At 40.9% G+C, this 16,780-nt stretch overlaps 1 protein-coding gene across 1 annotated transcript in view; it reads right to left on the reverse strand.

Annotated features, from left to right (window-relative positions):
* The window catches only part of TTBK1 (tau tubulin kinase 1), an 86,882-nt gene that overhangs the window by 54,004 nt on the left and 16,098 nt on the right, over positions 1–16,780 (reverse strand). The window contains exons 2-5 of the mRNA XM_083605698.1: positions 12,965–13,112; positions 11,134–11,207; positions 3,940–4,080; positions 1,786–1,890 (exon numbers count right to left, since the gene is read on the reverse strand). Coding sequence (XP_083461824.1) covers positions 1,786–1,890; positions 3,940–4,080; positions 11,134–11,207; positions 12,965–13,112 — 468 coding nt within the window. The remainder of the gene's footprint in view (positions 1–1,785; positions 1,891–3,939; positions 4,081–11,133; positions 11,208–12,964; positions 13,113–16,780) is intronic.

Genomic DNA, 16,780 nt, shown 5'->3' on the forward strand with positions numbered 1-16,780 from the left:
AAACCACCATTTTTCCTATCTTGGGCTGCAGCTCCCTCCTTGCATCACTTATTATGTTATCACCAGGTTGGGCACTGCTTCTCTTTTGGGTAAAGAGAGATAGAAAGCAAGTGTTGAGCAGTTCCACCTTCTCTCTGTCATCCAATAGCATTTCTCCGTGAAAAAGGACTTGTTTGTCCTTCCTCCTGCTTCAAACACAGCCAAAGAAACATTTATTATTAATTTTAACCTCTTTTTTCAAGCCTGAACTCATTCTGAGCTTTGGCCTGCCTGACCTTCTTCCTGCTGGATACTCTTGTATACTCTTCCTTCATGATTTCCCTTTTTACCCATTTCTTACATGTGCCCTTCTTAAATCTCAGCTCATCTGTAAGCTCCTTATGCAGCCATCAGAAGTTGGGCAGCTTGCATAAATCTATGGCTGATAGCAGCTGAGTCATGAAATGAAGATGTCAGGTTTTTAAAAAGGACAAGGGCGGAGGAGAACAGGAATTAGACTGCTTGAGTCCTTAAGGCCTTATAGGATCCAGGAGGAGAGCACTGGGTGGGTGGGAGATTCATGCAATGCCGTTTTTAAAAAATAACCCTTTAACCCTGTATTGCATAGTGGGAGAAGGATGAGAAAGAAACAAGTTCTGGGCAAGCAAGCCTCAAAATAGCTCTATGAAGCTTCTTTTTCAGGCTGCTTAGAGCACAGAAGAGCAGCACTCCTGGTTAGGTGTTGGGGATGCACTGCAACATTTGTTGCAGGCTGCACTTATTTTAATCTACATTTCATACATGGCATCCTTTTATTAATACCTTAGTATTATGAACTATGATGCAATCAATGGATATCAGTCTCCATACTTTATTTTAATATTTATTCATTTTGCCACTGATCTGCTGGCAATGTTAATCTCTCTGAGGTAATCACAGAGCATGCAGACACAAGACAGCCTAGAGTCAGAAACAAAACATCTTAAACACCGGGAAAACCGTAGACCACGTGGAGTGAGATAGGAGAGTGCTGCTTCTTACATGCTTCTGATAGACTTCAAATTCTCTTTAGCAGAGGATCAGCTTATTGAGAATAACATTGCCCTCCTCCCAACTCTGAACATACAGAGCTCCTTCATGTTCACAAAAGGCCCCTGCAAGGAAGCACCTTGCAGGCAAGAAATATCATATGTGCCTCAGAACACCAGTGACAGAGGATGCTGACTCGCCTCTACATACCTGCTGATAATGCTGAAACCATAAAGAAGGAAGGTGGAAAAGGCCACAGGGTGAAAACAATTTTTTTGTTTGTTTGTTTGTTTGTTTTAAAAGAGAACACCTCAAAATGATGGAGAAAATTAGTTCCAAAATAACACCCCCGAACTTTCCAACTTCCCACACCAGACATGTTTAAAAAATGGGAGCTTCAGGAAAAGTAAACTAATGAAACAATGTGAACTTTTTAAAACAGCACTTCTCTTTCCTTTGGTTTTGAGGCAAGACACTGAGCAACAGGCACATGTATACCTTACAGCGAAGGGTGGGTAATAAAGGAAAATAATAATAATAATAATAATAATAATAATAATAATAATAATAATAATAATAATAATAGAAAAACCATGTTTTCAAAAGAAATACAGTGTCTCTGTTACAACAGGGAGAACCTGATAGGTTCAGTTTCTATCCCATCAAGGGTACCTGCCCAACCAGCATCAACAGTATTGTGAGAATGAATTAACATAATCAGGATTTGTTTGAAATATTTATAATCCCCCATAGAAATGGGAAAAAAGCATCACTTACAGGCCGGACTTCACCGTTGGTATTGGTATACTGTCGAGCCAGACCAAAATCTAACATATAGCATTTTCTGTAGGTTGAGGGGAGGCGTCCCATGGCAAAGTTGGACTAGAGAAAAACAGAAGGATAGGAAGAGTTGGGGAAAATATGTATTTTTCACATGTAATAAGAGAGATCATACCAGTTATTAATATAATTATGCTTAAAGTTATCAGCCACTTGCTACAAAGATATCTGCAGCCCCAGCTACTAATCAACCCTGTTTTCTAGCTTAAGATTGCTTCAATAATTGCAGCTCATCCCAAATGCTGTAGCTTCCCCTGGCTTACATCCTCTGAAAACCAGTTTCATTTTCATATTACCTTTAGACAGTGTTTGCAGTAATCCATATGCTCAGTACAAAAAAATACTTCTAATTGTTAAACAATTGCCTAGTAAAGTTTTTCCTTTTATCAAAATGAAGAAAAAATAACACAACATGACCTAAATTGCTTTGAAGATGAAGCCAAGATGGACCAAGATGGACCAAGATGGACCAAGGCCTCCCACTCAACCCACATGAATTGAAATTTACTTAGCACACTCAGTCGGAACTCCCCGGGCTGTGCAGCGCCATGATCGTGTTGCTGCGGCAATTGTGTTGGCATGGCAATTGTGGTGGTGGGTGCTCCACGACTTTAGGTGGGTTTTCAGCAAGTTCCACCACCGATTGTTGCTGCCTTCTGGACCTCTCATGGAGGAGGTACATGAAGAAGGGCCCTCAGATGATTGCAGGACTCAGGTTGGTTCATATGGGGAAAGGAGGTCCTTGAGGTATTGCAGTCCTGAGCCATTTAAGGCTTTATAGGTCAAAACCAGCACCTTTCTTAGTATTATTATTATTATTAATACTACTACTATTACTATTGTCCTGTATTCAATTTGTATACTGCCCTTCATACAAAGCTCCCAGGGCGGTTCACAAACGAAAAATATAAAATGAGAAAACAAAATACAGAATAAAACAAAAGCATAAACAAACCAATGACACCACCCCCCCCCCAACATGTTTAAAAAGCCATAGGTTGTTAATCAGCCAAATAGCTGGTTGAAGAGAAATATTTTAGCCTGGCGTCTAAAGATATGTAATGAAGGTACCAGGCAAACCTGCCTGGGGAAAGCATTCCACAAATGGGAAGCTACCATAGAAAAGGCCCGTTATTGTGTTGCTACCCTCCAGACCTCTCATGGAGGAGGTACACAAATAAGGGCCTCAGAGGATGATCACAGGGTACAGGTTGGTTCATATGGGGAGAGACTGTCCTTGGGATATTATGCTCCTGAGCCATTTAGGGCTTTATAGGTCAAAACTACTCGGCAGCCAGTATAGATGGGCCACGTTCGGTATAATATGCTCAAACCATCTTGCCATGGTGAGCAAGCTGGCTGCCAAATTCTGCACCAGCTGAAGTTTCCAGACCACCTTCAATTTCTTTTTAAAACAGGTGGGATACAAGTTTTAAATATATATTTAAATAAATGCCAACTGCTTTGAGACAGGGTAATGTATTGCTAGCACTGGATCAACGTGTTCTCAGTGTAGAACTGACACTTGGGTTTTATCTCTGCTATCTGGAAAACCCTCTGGCATACTGATACATTAAACCCACAACAGTTTACCCCCAGTTTAAAAGAATCCTAAGAACCATAGTTTGGGGAGGGAATTCTCTGCAAGAGAGTCCTGGACAGCCTCATACAATTACTGTTCCTGGTATTCTTTGGGAAGAAATAATTCTTAAACCAATTAATGAAATCTGTAATGAAACTCCTAACCTTCTCACATTGCCTCTTTCTGTACACTATCTGCAAAGTGCAAATTATCAAAGTCTATTAAGCTGGCCATGCATGTGACTGAGGCATGGACCTTGCTATTCACAAGTTATACGCACTGGATGGCTGCCACCCTGCCCAAATCAAGCTTCATATAGTAAAAGGAAGGAATCAAACACCCCTGAGGAACAGCACTGTATCAACTGGATGGCTGCCATTTTTTCCCTCAATTACAGGGATAACTATCCTCTCACTTAATAGTAAAGTTCTTGGATAAAATAACAGCATCAACAACAGGAAATGCAAACTCTGTAAGTAGGGAAAACAAGGTCATTGCAAACTACTCACAGGCTTGATGTCTCGGTGCAAAAATCCCACTGAATGAATGGCTTCTATAGATTCTAGAATCTGTTTGCCTAATCGGAGGGTTGTGCTCAGTGTAAAAGTTCCCCGCGGCTGGCTTCTTCTGAGGTCTGCAAGATTCCGGCCCTGAAAGAGGTGTATACTGGTTTTATAGCACTAATTTTCCAGCATCAGTTACAACACAGTAGCTAAATACAATCCACGAGAAAATGGGGGGGGGGAATATCCTCTCTGTTCAGGCTTGGCATTTTTTAGTAGCCCAGATTATTGTGCATTCAGTCTGGAAAAGTGGAGGGCACAACTAGGCATGCTGTGATCAGATTTCCTGCTGTTTTTTCTCTCTATCAAAGCTCAATGGAAACTTGGTGTGGGGAGGAATCGGATCAGGATGGTGGAATTGGGTGAACACTCCCTCTCCTTCTGCACTACCCCCACTGTTTTCTTGATTGAAATCACACTAAAAAATCTGCGGTTTGCTCATGGGAGTGAGAATATATAGATAGATGCCTTTTTTAAAAATGCAAGAGGTCACTAGCTCTCTCACATCAAACATCTGTCTAAGTTCGGCTTTAGGAAAGTTCCCCAAAATGCTTTGCCAAGGGCACATGAAAACCAAGGCTAGCAAATAAAGTGAGCTTGAAAATGGGAGACTAATTAGTGGAGGATAAGGTCATCAATGGCTACTAGTCAGGGTGGCTATATATAATGCTGAATATCACAGGCAGAATTCCTCCAAATACCACTTGCCAGGGAACATGAACTAGAGAGTGATGCTGCACTCATGCCTTGTTTGTGGGCTTCCCAAGAGCTTCTTGCTGGCCATTGTGCAAACAGAATGCTGGACTAGATGGGATTCAGCAGGGCTCTTCTTTCTTTTAAATACCGTATTTTTTGCTCTATAAGACTCACTTTTTCCCTCCTAAAAAGTAAGGGGAAATGTGTGTGTGTCTTATGGAGCGAATGCAGGCTGCGCAGCTATCCCAAAAGCCGGAACAGCAAGAGGGATTGCTGCTTTCACTGCGCAGCGATCCCTCTTGCTGTTCTGGCTTCTGAGATTCAGAATATTTTTTTTCTTGTTTTCCCCCTCCAAAAACTAGATGCGTCTTGTGGTCTGGTGCGTCTTATAGAGCGAAAAATACGGTATTTTTATTTGATTTTACTTTAGCTAATAGTAACAAATGAAACTGAGCGAGCAGCACTATTTCCAGATAATCAGCAGCCCAAAAAGAAAAGCTTTGTTACATCAAACTGAGCAACAGTCCTACCACCGCACAATGAAGTCCAACCCAAAACATCTCTCCAGAGGAGCCCATGTGTTGGTTGGTTGAGTCAATCAATCATGTTCTTTATGTGGAGCATAAGTAATAAACCAATGCCAGCTTCAACAAAAACTATCTTTGCCTATCATTAGATTTCACTGTGCTTCGACCTATTTTGATAGGTTTTCCATTACGGCAAGCAACTGTATTTGTTGGTACTACTTCACCTGTTCTTCCCCACTTTTTAGCAATTGTTAATGTGGCTAGAAGAAACAAGATGACCAAGAGTCCCTTATACAAAACATATTGCCTTGTTCCTTCAAAGAGGGGTAGGAGAGAGTGTATTGGATTGGGTTGATGTATTTGACCAGTTAATAATCCCATTTCATGCAAAACTAGTTCCCAACCGCTTTTTAATTGCAGCACAAGTCCCCCACATATGAAAGCCATTGCTTGTCACCCTACATTCTGACCAACACATGGGCTGCAGGAGTTCAAGATCCTGTTCAGGGTGTGGGGAATCAGGTACCAGGTATCTGGTGGAATGGAACTCCACAACCCAGCATTCAAAGTCTCTTGATTTTACTCTACCCTAACTCTCTTTGCCCCCACTTCTTCCATCTCCTTTCTGAATACTGCTGGAATTATGGGCAACTTTCCCCCCTTCCATTCATCTTTAATCAGTACCATATCTGTGCTGTCAGTTACCCTTTCCTTAGTAACGGAGATTCTACCAAGCACGCATTTGATGCATATCTTCCCATGATGGGTCTCTCCCCATCACTGTCTTTCATGCTCAAATATGGACAGAATCTAACCAATGACCTTTCAATTGAAGTCCCTCCTTTTTGGCCATCGAAAATGATTCTGCTTACCAGCAGGAAAGTTTTCCATCCAGATATATCCTTACTTAGCTATTACTTTTCATCTACATAACCATGCACCGCCTAGTCACTAACTGATCACATGTTTCAAGCTGGAATCTTAAATTGGAAAAAATGCAACACACTTTTTTCCAGAAGTCATAACATTAAACAAATAAGGCAATTCATAAATAATCTTCCAAACACACAGAATCTGGCAACAGTGATTTCTCCTCACTTGAACTCTCCATAAAAATGGCTGGATGCACTCTACAATCAAAACTAATCCCAGAAACAGAATCATCTTTCCGATTTGATACTTCTCATACTTGGAACAGAATCAGTTGTAAAAGCTCTTCTTAAAATTTCAATACCTAGCATAATAAGTCTGACTGTAAAGAGATACCCTGCATCCATATTCATGCTTAAAATTACTGATACTCATTCCTCACAAAGCCTCAGCAGGCGGAAAAACTGTTGAGAATCTTTCTGCAAACATACATACAACCTGGGGAAAGAGAAAATGTATTTCCCATATGAGGAAAAGTTACAACTGCGGGGGGGGGGGGCTTTTTAGTTTAGAAGAAAAGATGAGAAAGGTATGGCAGAGGTGTATAAAGTTATGGACGATGCAGATAAAGTTAACAGGTCTTTCTCCATCTTCCTTCATACTAGAACCCGGGGTCATCTTATAAAGCTGAAGAACAGACAAAAAGAAGTACCGCTTCAACGGGGCAGAGTTACATTATGCAATTCAGTGGAAATGTCCTCCAACTTAAACAGGTTTAAAAGGGGATTAGACAAATCCATGGAGGATAAAGTTCTGAATGACTACGAGTCATGCTGGCAGTCTACTTCTGCCAGAATCAAGGGTACAATACCTCTGAATCTCAGTCACAAGGGAGCATCAGTGCTGTTGAGCTCTTATCCTGCTAGTGGTTTTCCTGTTGTACTTAATTGTTCGTATGAGATGTTGTGAGCTACTTTGGGCACTATTTTGTGGAAAGGTGGCATACAAATAAACAGATGATGGTGATGATGAAACAAGCTACTAGCTCAGTGTAAGGGGTTTATGCTGCCAAAGCTAGCAGAGATAACGTTCCCAGCACACAGCCATTTCTGTCTTGAAAATTTGCCAAAAGTTCAAAGCAGTTACAAGAGTTCAAAAAAACACGTCCATGCCTAGCTCAGTCAGATGTCTCGACTGCCGATCTTTTACTCCTCCTCCCCCAGCAGGCCCATAGCCGCAGTGCACGCCTCCTACTTCCTCTGATCTGGGAGAAGCTAGTTCCAGGCACTGGCTCCCCCCTCCCTATTTCCTCCTCTGAGTCGGATGAGAGACTGCTGATTAGCTCTTTAGGCTGTCTGTAATTGCCTCTCTCCCCTCTCGGCTTTTCAGCCGTTCCCACTTCCCTGACACTCAGATAGGCCATTGGTCTGATCCAGTTGGGTTCTTCGTATATTCTTCTTTGCTCTCTATGAATTAATTTAAATTTTTGTCTTAAAGACTTATCTTTTAAAATTAAATAGTGTCACCCCTAGCTTGAACACCTCTGCACTAGTTCACACACGTAGGTACTTTACTAAATCCCTTAACCACTGAAAACTTCATGAATCCATGAACTGTATCTATTGAAGAGCACTTGAGTTTGAAAGGATATGAAACTTTGGTCTGGCTGCAGAAGAAGACTGAATATTTGGTCTGGCTGCAGAAGAAGACTGAATATTATCTGACCGTATATCTTGGTATCTGAATGGTAAGGCCCATTCCATCTGGCTCACAAGGATCCAGCAGCAGTTGCTGAAGAAGATGGTTGGAGATCCATCTGAGAGAGTCCTTTATGACCTGATTCCTTGGTTCTCTGCCTGACCCATTACCCCTTGCCTGCAAGAGTTTCAGTCTTATTTAAGGGTTGCTGCTGTTGCCTTGACTGTTACAAAGGCAATTCAATTTTTTCCATAACTGAAATAAGTAGGGATATACTCTCCAAGTTCCCAAAAGACAATTGTGTGAAATTAGAATATCAATATGCTATTTTCACATCATCCTGGAAATGGGCTAGCTACCTATTAATGTAAACCTGTAATGGAACAGAGTTACATTTACAGAAAGAATGAATCATACCATCTCCTTAATAACTCCTTTCCTGCTCTACTTGAGTAACTCTTATGATTCTTGTAATCATAAACCAACATTCCTCTCATTCTTTTTCAGTTTACTAGCCTTGTGAAGCTTGTAATTTTTGTATATATCTCCATCTCACTGCATTGTTCAGCAGGGTCTGTTAGGGGTAATTTGAAAAGGCTTGGAGCATTATTTACCATGCTGCAGGATTTGTGGAGGCCTGTATTGTCATACTGAATAGGGAAAAGCAAATGCACTCTAAAAAAAACCACACACATGCTCAGGAATTTCTTGCACTGAAAATCAATAGGATGGTTTTATCAGTGTTGTTGTTGTTGTTGTTGTTGTTGTTGTTGTTGTTGTTATTATTATTATTATTATTATTATTATTGATATCTCCAAACTGGGTGAATGGGCACTAAAGGGCCCCTTTAAACATCCCTTTTATTGTGCATTTATGATGGTTTGCGTTCATGAAGGCAGTGATCATACATGATCCCTTTGCCATACTATCTGCACCAGGAAATGTTTTGAGGTAGTCATACTGCTCCATTTCCAATTAGTTTATATCTTGCAATTCCTGCTAAAATCCTGTAACTTTTCATACCGCAAATGTTCTGGGGTACTTAGTCCTGCTGTTGTTATGCTATAGCCCCACAACACAACAATAATATGGTAGTACTGGGGAAGCATCACAGAACAACTAATCAAGCAGAGTAAATCCACTACCTGAATCTTCATTGGATGATTCCAATATGAAGATTCAGGACAGACAAAATTAAGTACTTCTTCACACAGTGGCTTAGTGAAACTATGGAAATTGGTTGCACAATTTGTAGTGGTGGCCAACAACTTGGAAGGCTTTCAAGGATTAGATACATTTGTGAAGAATAAGGTTATCAATTACTAGCTGCAATATCTAAGTTCTACATTCACTGCTGGAATCACAAGTGCTGGGAATCAATAGTGTGCAGAGCACTGTGGAACTCAGGTCCAGTTTGCAGGCTTCCTACAGGCTTCTGGTTGGCCACTGAGAGAACAGGATGCTGGGCTAGATGGACCTTTGGCCTGATCCAGCAGTGCTCTTTTTATGCTCTTAAAACATCAGCGCCCATTAGGAAAAGCCATGGCCCAGACCAACCAGACCATGAGTTAGCCAACTAAGGCAACCATCTCAGACAAAAGAATCTGTGTGTCCTTTAAAAATCAGGATGTTTTCAATAATTCTTCACTCTCCCATTCTCTCCCACTCCTTGTTGTCGTTTAGTCGTGTCCGACTCTTCGGGACGCCATGGACCAGAGCACGCCAGGCACTTCTGTCTCCCACTGCCTCCCGCAGTTTAGTCAAACTTCAAGAACACTATCCAACCATCTCGTCCTCTGTCTTCCCCTTCTCCTTGTGCCCTCCATCTTTCCCAACATCAGGGTCTTTTCCAGGGAGTCTTCTCTTCTCATGAGGTGGCCAAAGTATTGGAGCCTCAGCTTCAGGATCTGTGCTTCCAGTGAGCACTCAGGGCTGATTTCCTTAAGAATGGATAGGTTTGATCTTCTTGCAGTCCATGGGACTCTCAAGAGTCTCCTCCAGCACCATAATTCAAAAGCATCAATTCTTCAGCGATCAGCCTTCTTTATGGTCCAGCTCTCACTTCCACTACTGGGAAAACCATAGCTCCTTAGCCAGGAGTAAAATGCCATGTGGATTTCCTGCCTCAGGTGCCAATGTATTTTAGGCCAGCTGTGGCCATGATGTTGTGAGAGCCCTGTGTTCAGTTCTGGCTGATACTTCAGCTCAGAAGGGATTTGGAGGAGAGCAACAATCACGCTAAAACGTGTAGAAATAAAGCCATATGATAATAGAAGTGAAAAAGGAATGAAGATGTCACCACTCAGATCTAAAAATAAAGTCTTTTTTACTCAGGAGTTCTTATTACGAAAACCCAGCAGAGCTTTTCATCATATTAAGAGATGGCCTCAGGCTTCATCCCATCTTTCTCAAAACACCTTCCTCACATCACAGAAAATTTAAAACCAGTCTTTGAAACATGCTATTAACTTGCTAAAGCACTGTAATCAAAAGAAGATTAAGGGAGCAGAATCAAAATTCCAAAATGAGCCAGCATTTGTACATCGTTAGCTTTCATATACCACTAAAACTCTCATTTTCAAGTCACAACCACAAAACATCTTTAGAAGTGCAACATAAAACCTTTGCTCTGTCACAAAGGTTTTATGGTATGTTTCATTATTTATTTATTTAGGTGGGGTGGGAGGGGGAAGAGTGCAGTCCTCTCTCCGTCCCTAATTCAAAAAACAAACGTATCCAAATAATGGTAGAAAGCTATTATTTGTGGTTGCTCCTGAACCCATAACCCAACTGGCACATATAAAGACCAGGAAAGGGACCTGACTCTCGCTTTTGCACCAAACTGTGATTCATTTTCATCACTACAAAGGCCCTCCCAAAGTGAGTGCAAGTGTGCACTTCCCCCAAATTTTAGAGAACTTTGGGGATGGGGTGGGGTTTACTTACAATCAAGTGTAAGAGACAGAGTCCTGCCACTTCAGACTATCTGCAGATATCAGTGTGAATTAAAAAAAAAAAAATCCCTCCTCTCCCTCATGTCCTCTGGGGAGGCACTTGGAAGCAGTATAAGAGACTGAACACTTCTCAGTGTCTCCAAGACTGGAACAAAGTGAAATGCTGACTCCTCCCCCAAGTATGTCAGAGTAGGGGGATATTTCTCTCTCTTACCCAGCACAAAATAACCGCCCCCTCTGAATTCCCTGGAATATGCTCTATAAAAGGGAGAGATTTCTCACTTTGTGCTTTTCCTAATGACCACATTTGTGCACAAAATACCTAGTCAACAGTGTGGTGACCTACTAACTACATCTGTGGAGCACTGGGGAAACAGAATACCAAAGAACTCACCTGAAGCTGCATGACAACATAGTTGAACTTCTCATTCCTTCCACAGCCAATAAATCTGCAAACGTGATCTTTCCCTGCAAAGAGTAAAGACAGTAAATTAGTAAATTAGTTCCAGTGTATTTATGTGAGTAAAAGCAAGGAGTACAAGATATTTCCATAAGCAAGTCATACTTACATAAAATTTTGCTCATGCCCTCTTTACAGTCAACTGTACATTCCAAGTCCAATAAAACTAAGACTGTACTACTACGTAGACTTAGTTGGCAATAAGTCCCCATAAACATAGTAGAACATACTTCTGAGAAGTATGGGCTGCATGTAGAAATGTTGTGTATTGCTTATCTAATTTAATGCAAACACTCAAGAATCACATTTCCTCCACTTGTTAAAAGTAACTGCTATAAAATGCACTGTAGAAAAGAAACAGTTGCGATCTTCTCTGTGATGGTCGTGGGGGGAGTGCCCCAATAATAACATTAAAAACTAACAATATAGGAGTAAATCTCCTTTAAAATGAATTATAACTAAGAACTCATTTTTAACTTGCACTTTTAAACTTCCTTTAAATATTTGAAAAAAATATTTCAAACATGCAGCTGCATCACCAAATAATTTACATCCGAATAATGTTGAAGGGGTAAATGAGGAACTATACCAGATCACCCACTGAAACTGGCCAGCTGTAAGGTCAGGGCAGAGAAAAAAAAGATATATCAAGTTCCCCTATGCACAACACTTGACTAACTCACGAAATTCATTAGCACACCCCATAATGATAGCCAGTGTCTTTGATAGCTTTAAAAAAAGGCTTAGCCAAATCCATTGCCTATTAATGGCTATTACCATCACCACAAAATTGAACATCCATATTTGGAAGTTTAATCTTGCATGGGCATTTATCTCAGAGAACTAGATGCTAAGGACACACACAGGGAATGGCTATCTTCATTATTCCCTGCTTGCAAGCTTCTTTTCTGGTTTGCTCTCAGAAGCAAAATGTTGGATCATTGTCTAACCCAGCAGAGCAATCTGTATATCTATCAGACTTGAAACACTCTTTGTATGAGGGCTGCAGCAACAGGAAATATTTAAAAAGAAATCCCAATCCACAGAGTAAAAGAAATATGAGCTGCTCAGAAAGTTCAGTTCTCCTCTCAGATCATTAGAGCTGTCCTTGGTGCTATCAGCTACTCATCTACTTATGTGAATATTCCTAGCACAGTAACGCTGGTTATATTTTACATAGTGGCAAAGTTCACTGCCCAAGTCTTTAGGACTGTCATAGTAGCCTTTAATTCTTGCGCTACTGCCACTTTGCACTAATTCTATAGCATGTAAGGTACACTTAGGACTCTAAAATGGCAACATCATGTTTGGTTGACACCAAGTCTGCTGCTGCAACCTAAGAAGGCAGATTAAACAGGAAGTATGTACAATTCTTTTGGAGGGTGAGGAAGGAGATATTTACACTTAAACTGGTTTAAATGGTCAACCCCTCTCCCCCGGAAACCCAGGGGAATGTAGTTCTAAGGCTGAAGCTAGGAATCTTGAAACAGAGGATTCTTAGTATTCTCACCAAACTACAACTTACAGAATTCTTATTTGGGACAGTGGGGAGTCATGACAGCTAAAGTGGCATTAAACTGGTGAAAGGTTAAAATGACTTTAAAGAGAAACACAAAGTGCTATGCACCAATATTATGTGTTTAGGGGTTCTTAGGTGGTGGTGGTTGTTTTGCCAGTAAGCACAACAAAAGAATGGAGAAGGTGGACAAGCTATGAAAACACAAGCTCTAAAAACTTACATTTCCAGAACAACTTGACTTCTTACCTTGTAGCTTTTTTAGGACAGCCACCTCCATTTTGAGAACTTGCTTTGGCTGCTGCGCTGACTCCACCTTCAGGGCCACATTCTCACGGGTCAAAAGATCCATTGCCTCATAAATCTCTCCAAAGCCACCACCACCAATCTTCTTCAGCTAAATGGGAGAAGAAACATTACCATGCTTGGCAGAGCGGGTTTTCCCCTGACTGAGAAGAATAAAATTTGATTTGGTCATAATACTGAAAGCCAAACCACACAACTAAATAACTTCACAAATGCAAGAAAGCAGCCAAAATGGTTTTGCTCTGAAAAATAAAGTGAGGTAAAAATAGGACACAACATATATATTCCTACCCAACAGATATCTGGATCATGTCCTTGTTTGAGCAAGGTGAAAGTTACCTTAGTTCATGGGAGAAGTCTGCCTAGGATAGACAGCCTGGCTTTGTTTGACAAGGAGAGGCTGAGCAACATCTCTCTTATTGTTGCAATGCATCTCATAAATTTGAATCAGAATGTATTTGCAAACCTCCCAAAAGCAAACGTGGGCTGACTTTGCCATATCAAAAATGCATGAAGGTAAATTCTGAACTGCCCTGAGACTTGCGGATACAGGGTGGTATATAAATTCTATTATTATTATTAGTAGTAGTAGTAGTAGTAGTATGCACTGGCTCCAAAATATGGTTTATTTCCTACTTTTCCCCACTTGCTACAAGATGATCATTGTTTTTCAAACAGTGGGTCTTTAGCCACATTGAGGTGGGGCTCAGTGTCACAGTCCTCCCTTGCTTGCCTGTCGTGTGCCCTAACAATGTTGTGGTCTTTTGGCTGGAACAATGCAAACAAACTGGAAATTTGAAGGGGATAAGAGAGGGAAGCTGTTACACGAGGCAGAAGTGCATGTAAATGGAAGTTGAAGAAAGTGTCAATTTGGTGGATGGGAGGGGAAAAGGCACAAACTGACAATGAAAGGAAAATGGGAGAAGAAATTACAGATTATGGGTTAAAATGCATGTGAGGTTCGGAAGGGAAAAACAGAAAAGAACACCCTTCTCCCCTTAGAATTTCTGAACCAGCAAATTCTGCCCAAAGTGGAGAAGTTGTCACAAGACCTCCAGAGCAAAAATCTGTATGCAACTTGAGGAAAGCTGAGCTATGGAACTCCTTGCCGCAAGGAAAATGTCATGGCAAACAATTTAGCAATATCCAAGTATGGGTTAGCTATCAGTAGAAAGTGTCAGTAATTGTCAGCTTGTTACACCAAACCCTTCCTCTCCGGCTATTTTGTGGCCTACGTTGGCCTCTGTAATTTTAGCCATCTCAAGTGGGTCCTGGGAGTAAAATGTTTGGAAACTACTGCTCTAGATGGCTATACCTTCTGACTAATCACAGGCCTTTTTACAAGGCACTGGCAAACTAATATAGAACAGAATTACAAATGTGGCATTGCATTGATTTCTAACGAAGAGATATAACATTCTTAGAAATAAGATTTTGAGCTTCTACAAATATGCAATGGCATGATACTGCGTGCAATATGATTAATATTATAAAACACACTGCTTGATGACTGAGAACAACTATTCTGACCGCTAGCATCCAACCTCAGTTCAAGATCCTGATGCTGACCCGCACAACATGTGTTCTCCAAATACCTTAGGAAATGCATGCCCTGCACACCTTTGCTCCTGCTTAGATGAGGCAAGGCGGTCCTGATTAATAATCCAGCTCTGTTACTAAAACATAATGCAGGATTTCTCAGCAGCCGTTCCCAGCTCTATAGGGTCGATGAGGCCCGATAAGTCCAACACTGCCAGTCTTCAGAAACGTTATAAACCAGCCCTTGCCAGCTAAATGGCCCCACAGAGTTTTTGGACCTCAACTCCCAACAATCCCAGCCAGCACAGCTGGGCACCTGGCTGGTGAAGGTTGCTGTAAACCATTCTTTTTCTCAAAGGTCTGTTATGAACATTGTTATGAACACATTTACTTTTTCTCCATGCTTTTCAGGCAAGGTCTCCTTTTAAAGCTCTGTGTGCAAGCGCTCCTATTTTTTCTTTTCCTCCGAAGCTTTCCCAGTGAAAACCTGCTCTTTAGAGCTGAATCAGAGCAAATAGCAATCAGCAACCTGAATAGCAATTTGTTACACTTCAGCTTTAAAGAGTGAGTTTTCATGGGAGAAACTCCGGGGGGGGGGGGGAGAGAGCAATTAGACACGGAACTTGAAAGAGCAGACCTTGCCTGGAAAGAACAGGGCAAAAGTTAAGAGTGGATAAGCCCTGAAACAGCTTCTGGAAACATTTTATCTGGTGGATTTCATGCATGGGCTTTTGAAGCATCCTTGGGTTGTTTTATGTTGCATTTTACTGTTCTGCCATTTATTATATGCCATTCTGAGCTCTTAGGTAGCTGTGGTAAAAATAAGTAAAATACCAAAATAATCTCAACAGTTCATAGATCCTTGCATCATTCCATCATCTGAGCTGAATGCAAGTTAATCCCAGTTCAGGACAGAATGTTTCTCTATTGCTAGCTTAGTTTGACAATCCTTAAGAAAGGACACTGCAAAGAAAATCGTTCATGGCATGATTGCACAATTTTTCTCTTAGGGAATGAGCAGAATTCAGTAGGCTGAATTCTATCACAGCAACCAATCCAGAGGTGTTTTTTTCTGGCCCTCAGGTGCCTGTGGACACCACAACACCCTCAGACACCCCCTTGGCACCAACACACACCCATTCAATTCAACAAAACAAAAAAAAAAGGTTATTTGGCAAGGGGGTTGTCTTGTGGCGGGTGGAAGGTGTTGCCTGCTTTCTTTCTTTTGTCTGTGGGTTTTTTTCGTTTTTTTCTTTTTTTCTTTTTTTGTTTAGGGATGTGATGCTTTGCCTGCTGGCGAATCTATTATAGTTTTGTGGGGGTTTTTACTGTGAAATGGATATGTTGTGATGCCCATTTCCAAATATGCTCCCCAGGACTAAAAAGGCTGGGTAAACATGCTCTGGTCTATTTTTTAATTTTTATTTAAAATAGGAACAATCTGAGTTCATAATCAGAAATGGTTTAATGAGTTAAAACAAGAGCCACAAACCTTTTCAGATCAGCGGCGATGGGGTGTGGCAGAACACAAAATTAGAGAGAGTACAGTTATTGCTGCTTCACCCTCTCTCCTTCAATTGTCAAAAAATACATGATAGCCACCAACCCACAGCCCATGGGCACCAGATAGCGATTACTTTCAGCCACAAGCTCATATGACAATTGAATTCTTCACTATAGACTTTCAAACTGGAACTGGATAACAATAGCACCAATTAACAAGCCATTATTTCACACCAATTAATGTCTGATATGAAAATGCCCCCCTTCCCTATTACAGCAATATAGGAGAACCAAATAGCTTTTGAAAACAAACAAGCATGCCTTTAACTCCCAACCACACAGATTAAAAATTGTCCTCAATAATTAAAATTGGTTTTTATTTGTTAATCAATGAATACAGCCAAGCACTTTTAAGCCCAGCCGATTTCAATAGGAAAATTTAACCCTTGCTCAGCTCTCTTCTCAGAAAAGTCAATGGGGCTTGGATATGTTCGCTTTTGGCTGGATCCTACCAAAAAAAGGGAAGGATAGCACTTGGGGCTACAATTCTGTGCACCTTTACCTGAGAGTAGGTTCCACTGAATTCTGAGTAAACGTAAATAGGATTAGACTCTAATCTTGGTCTGTCAAACCAAGTATTTCATTCTCTGTTTTTCTTATATATCCCATGATTTTTCTTCTGTATAGTAACCCTGAATTATTCTTCCATATAATATT

Source organism: Podarcis filfolensis, assembly GCF_964270895.1.
Source record: "Podarcis filfolensis genome assembly, chromosome: 3".
NCBI lineage: Eukaryota > Metazoa > Chordata > Lepidosauria > Squamata > Lacertidae > Podarcis > Podarcis filfolensis.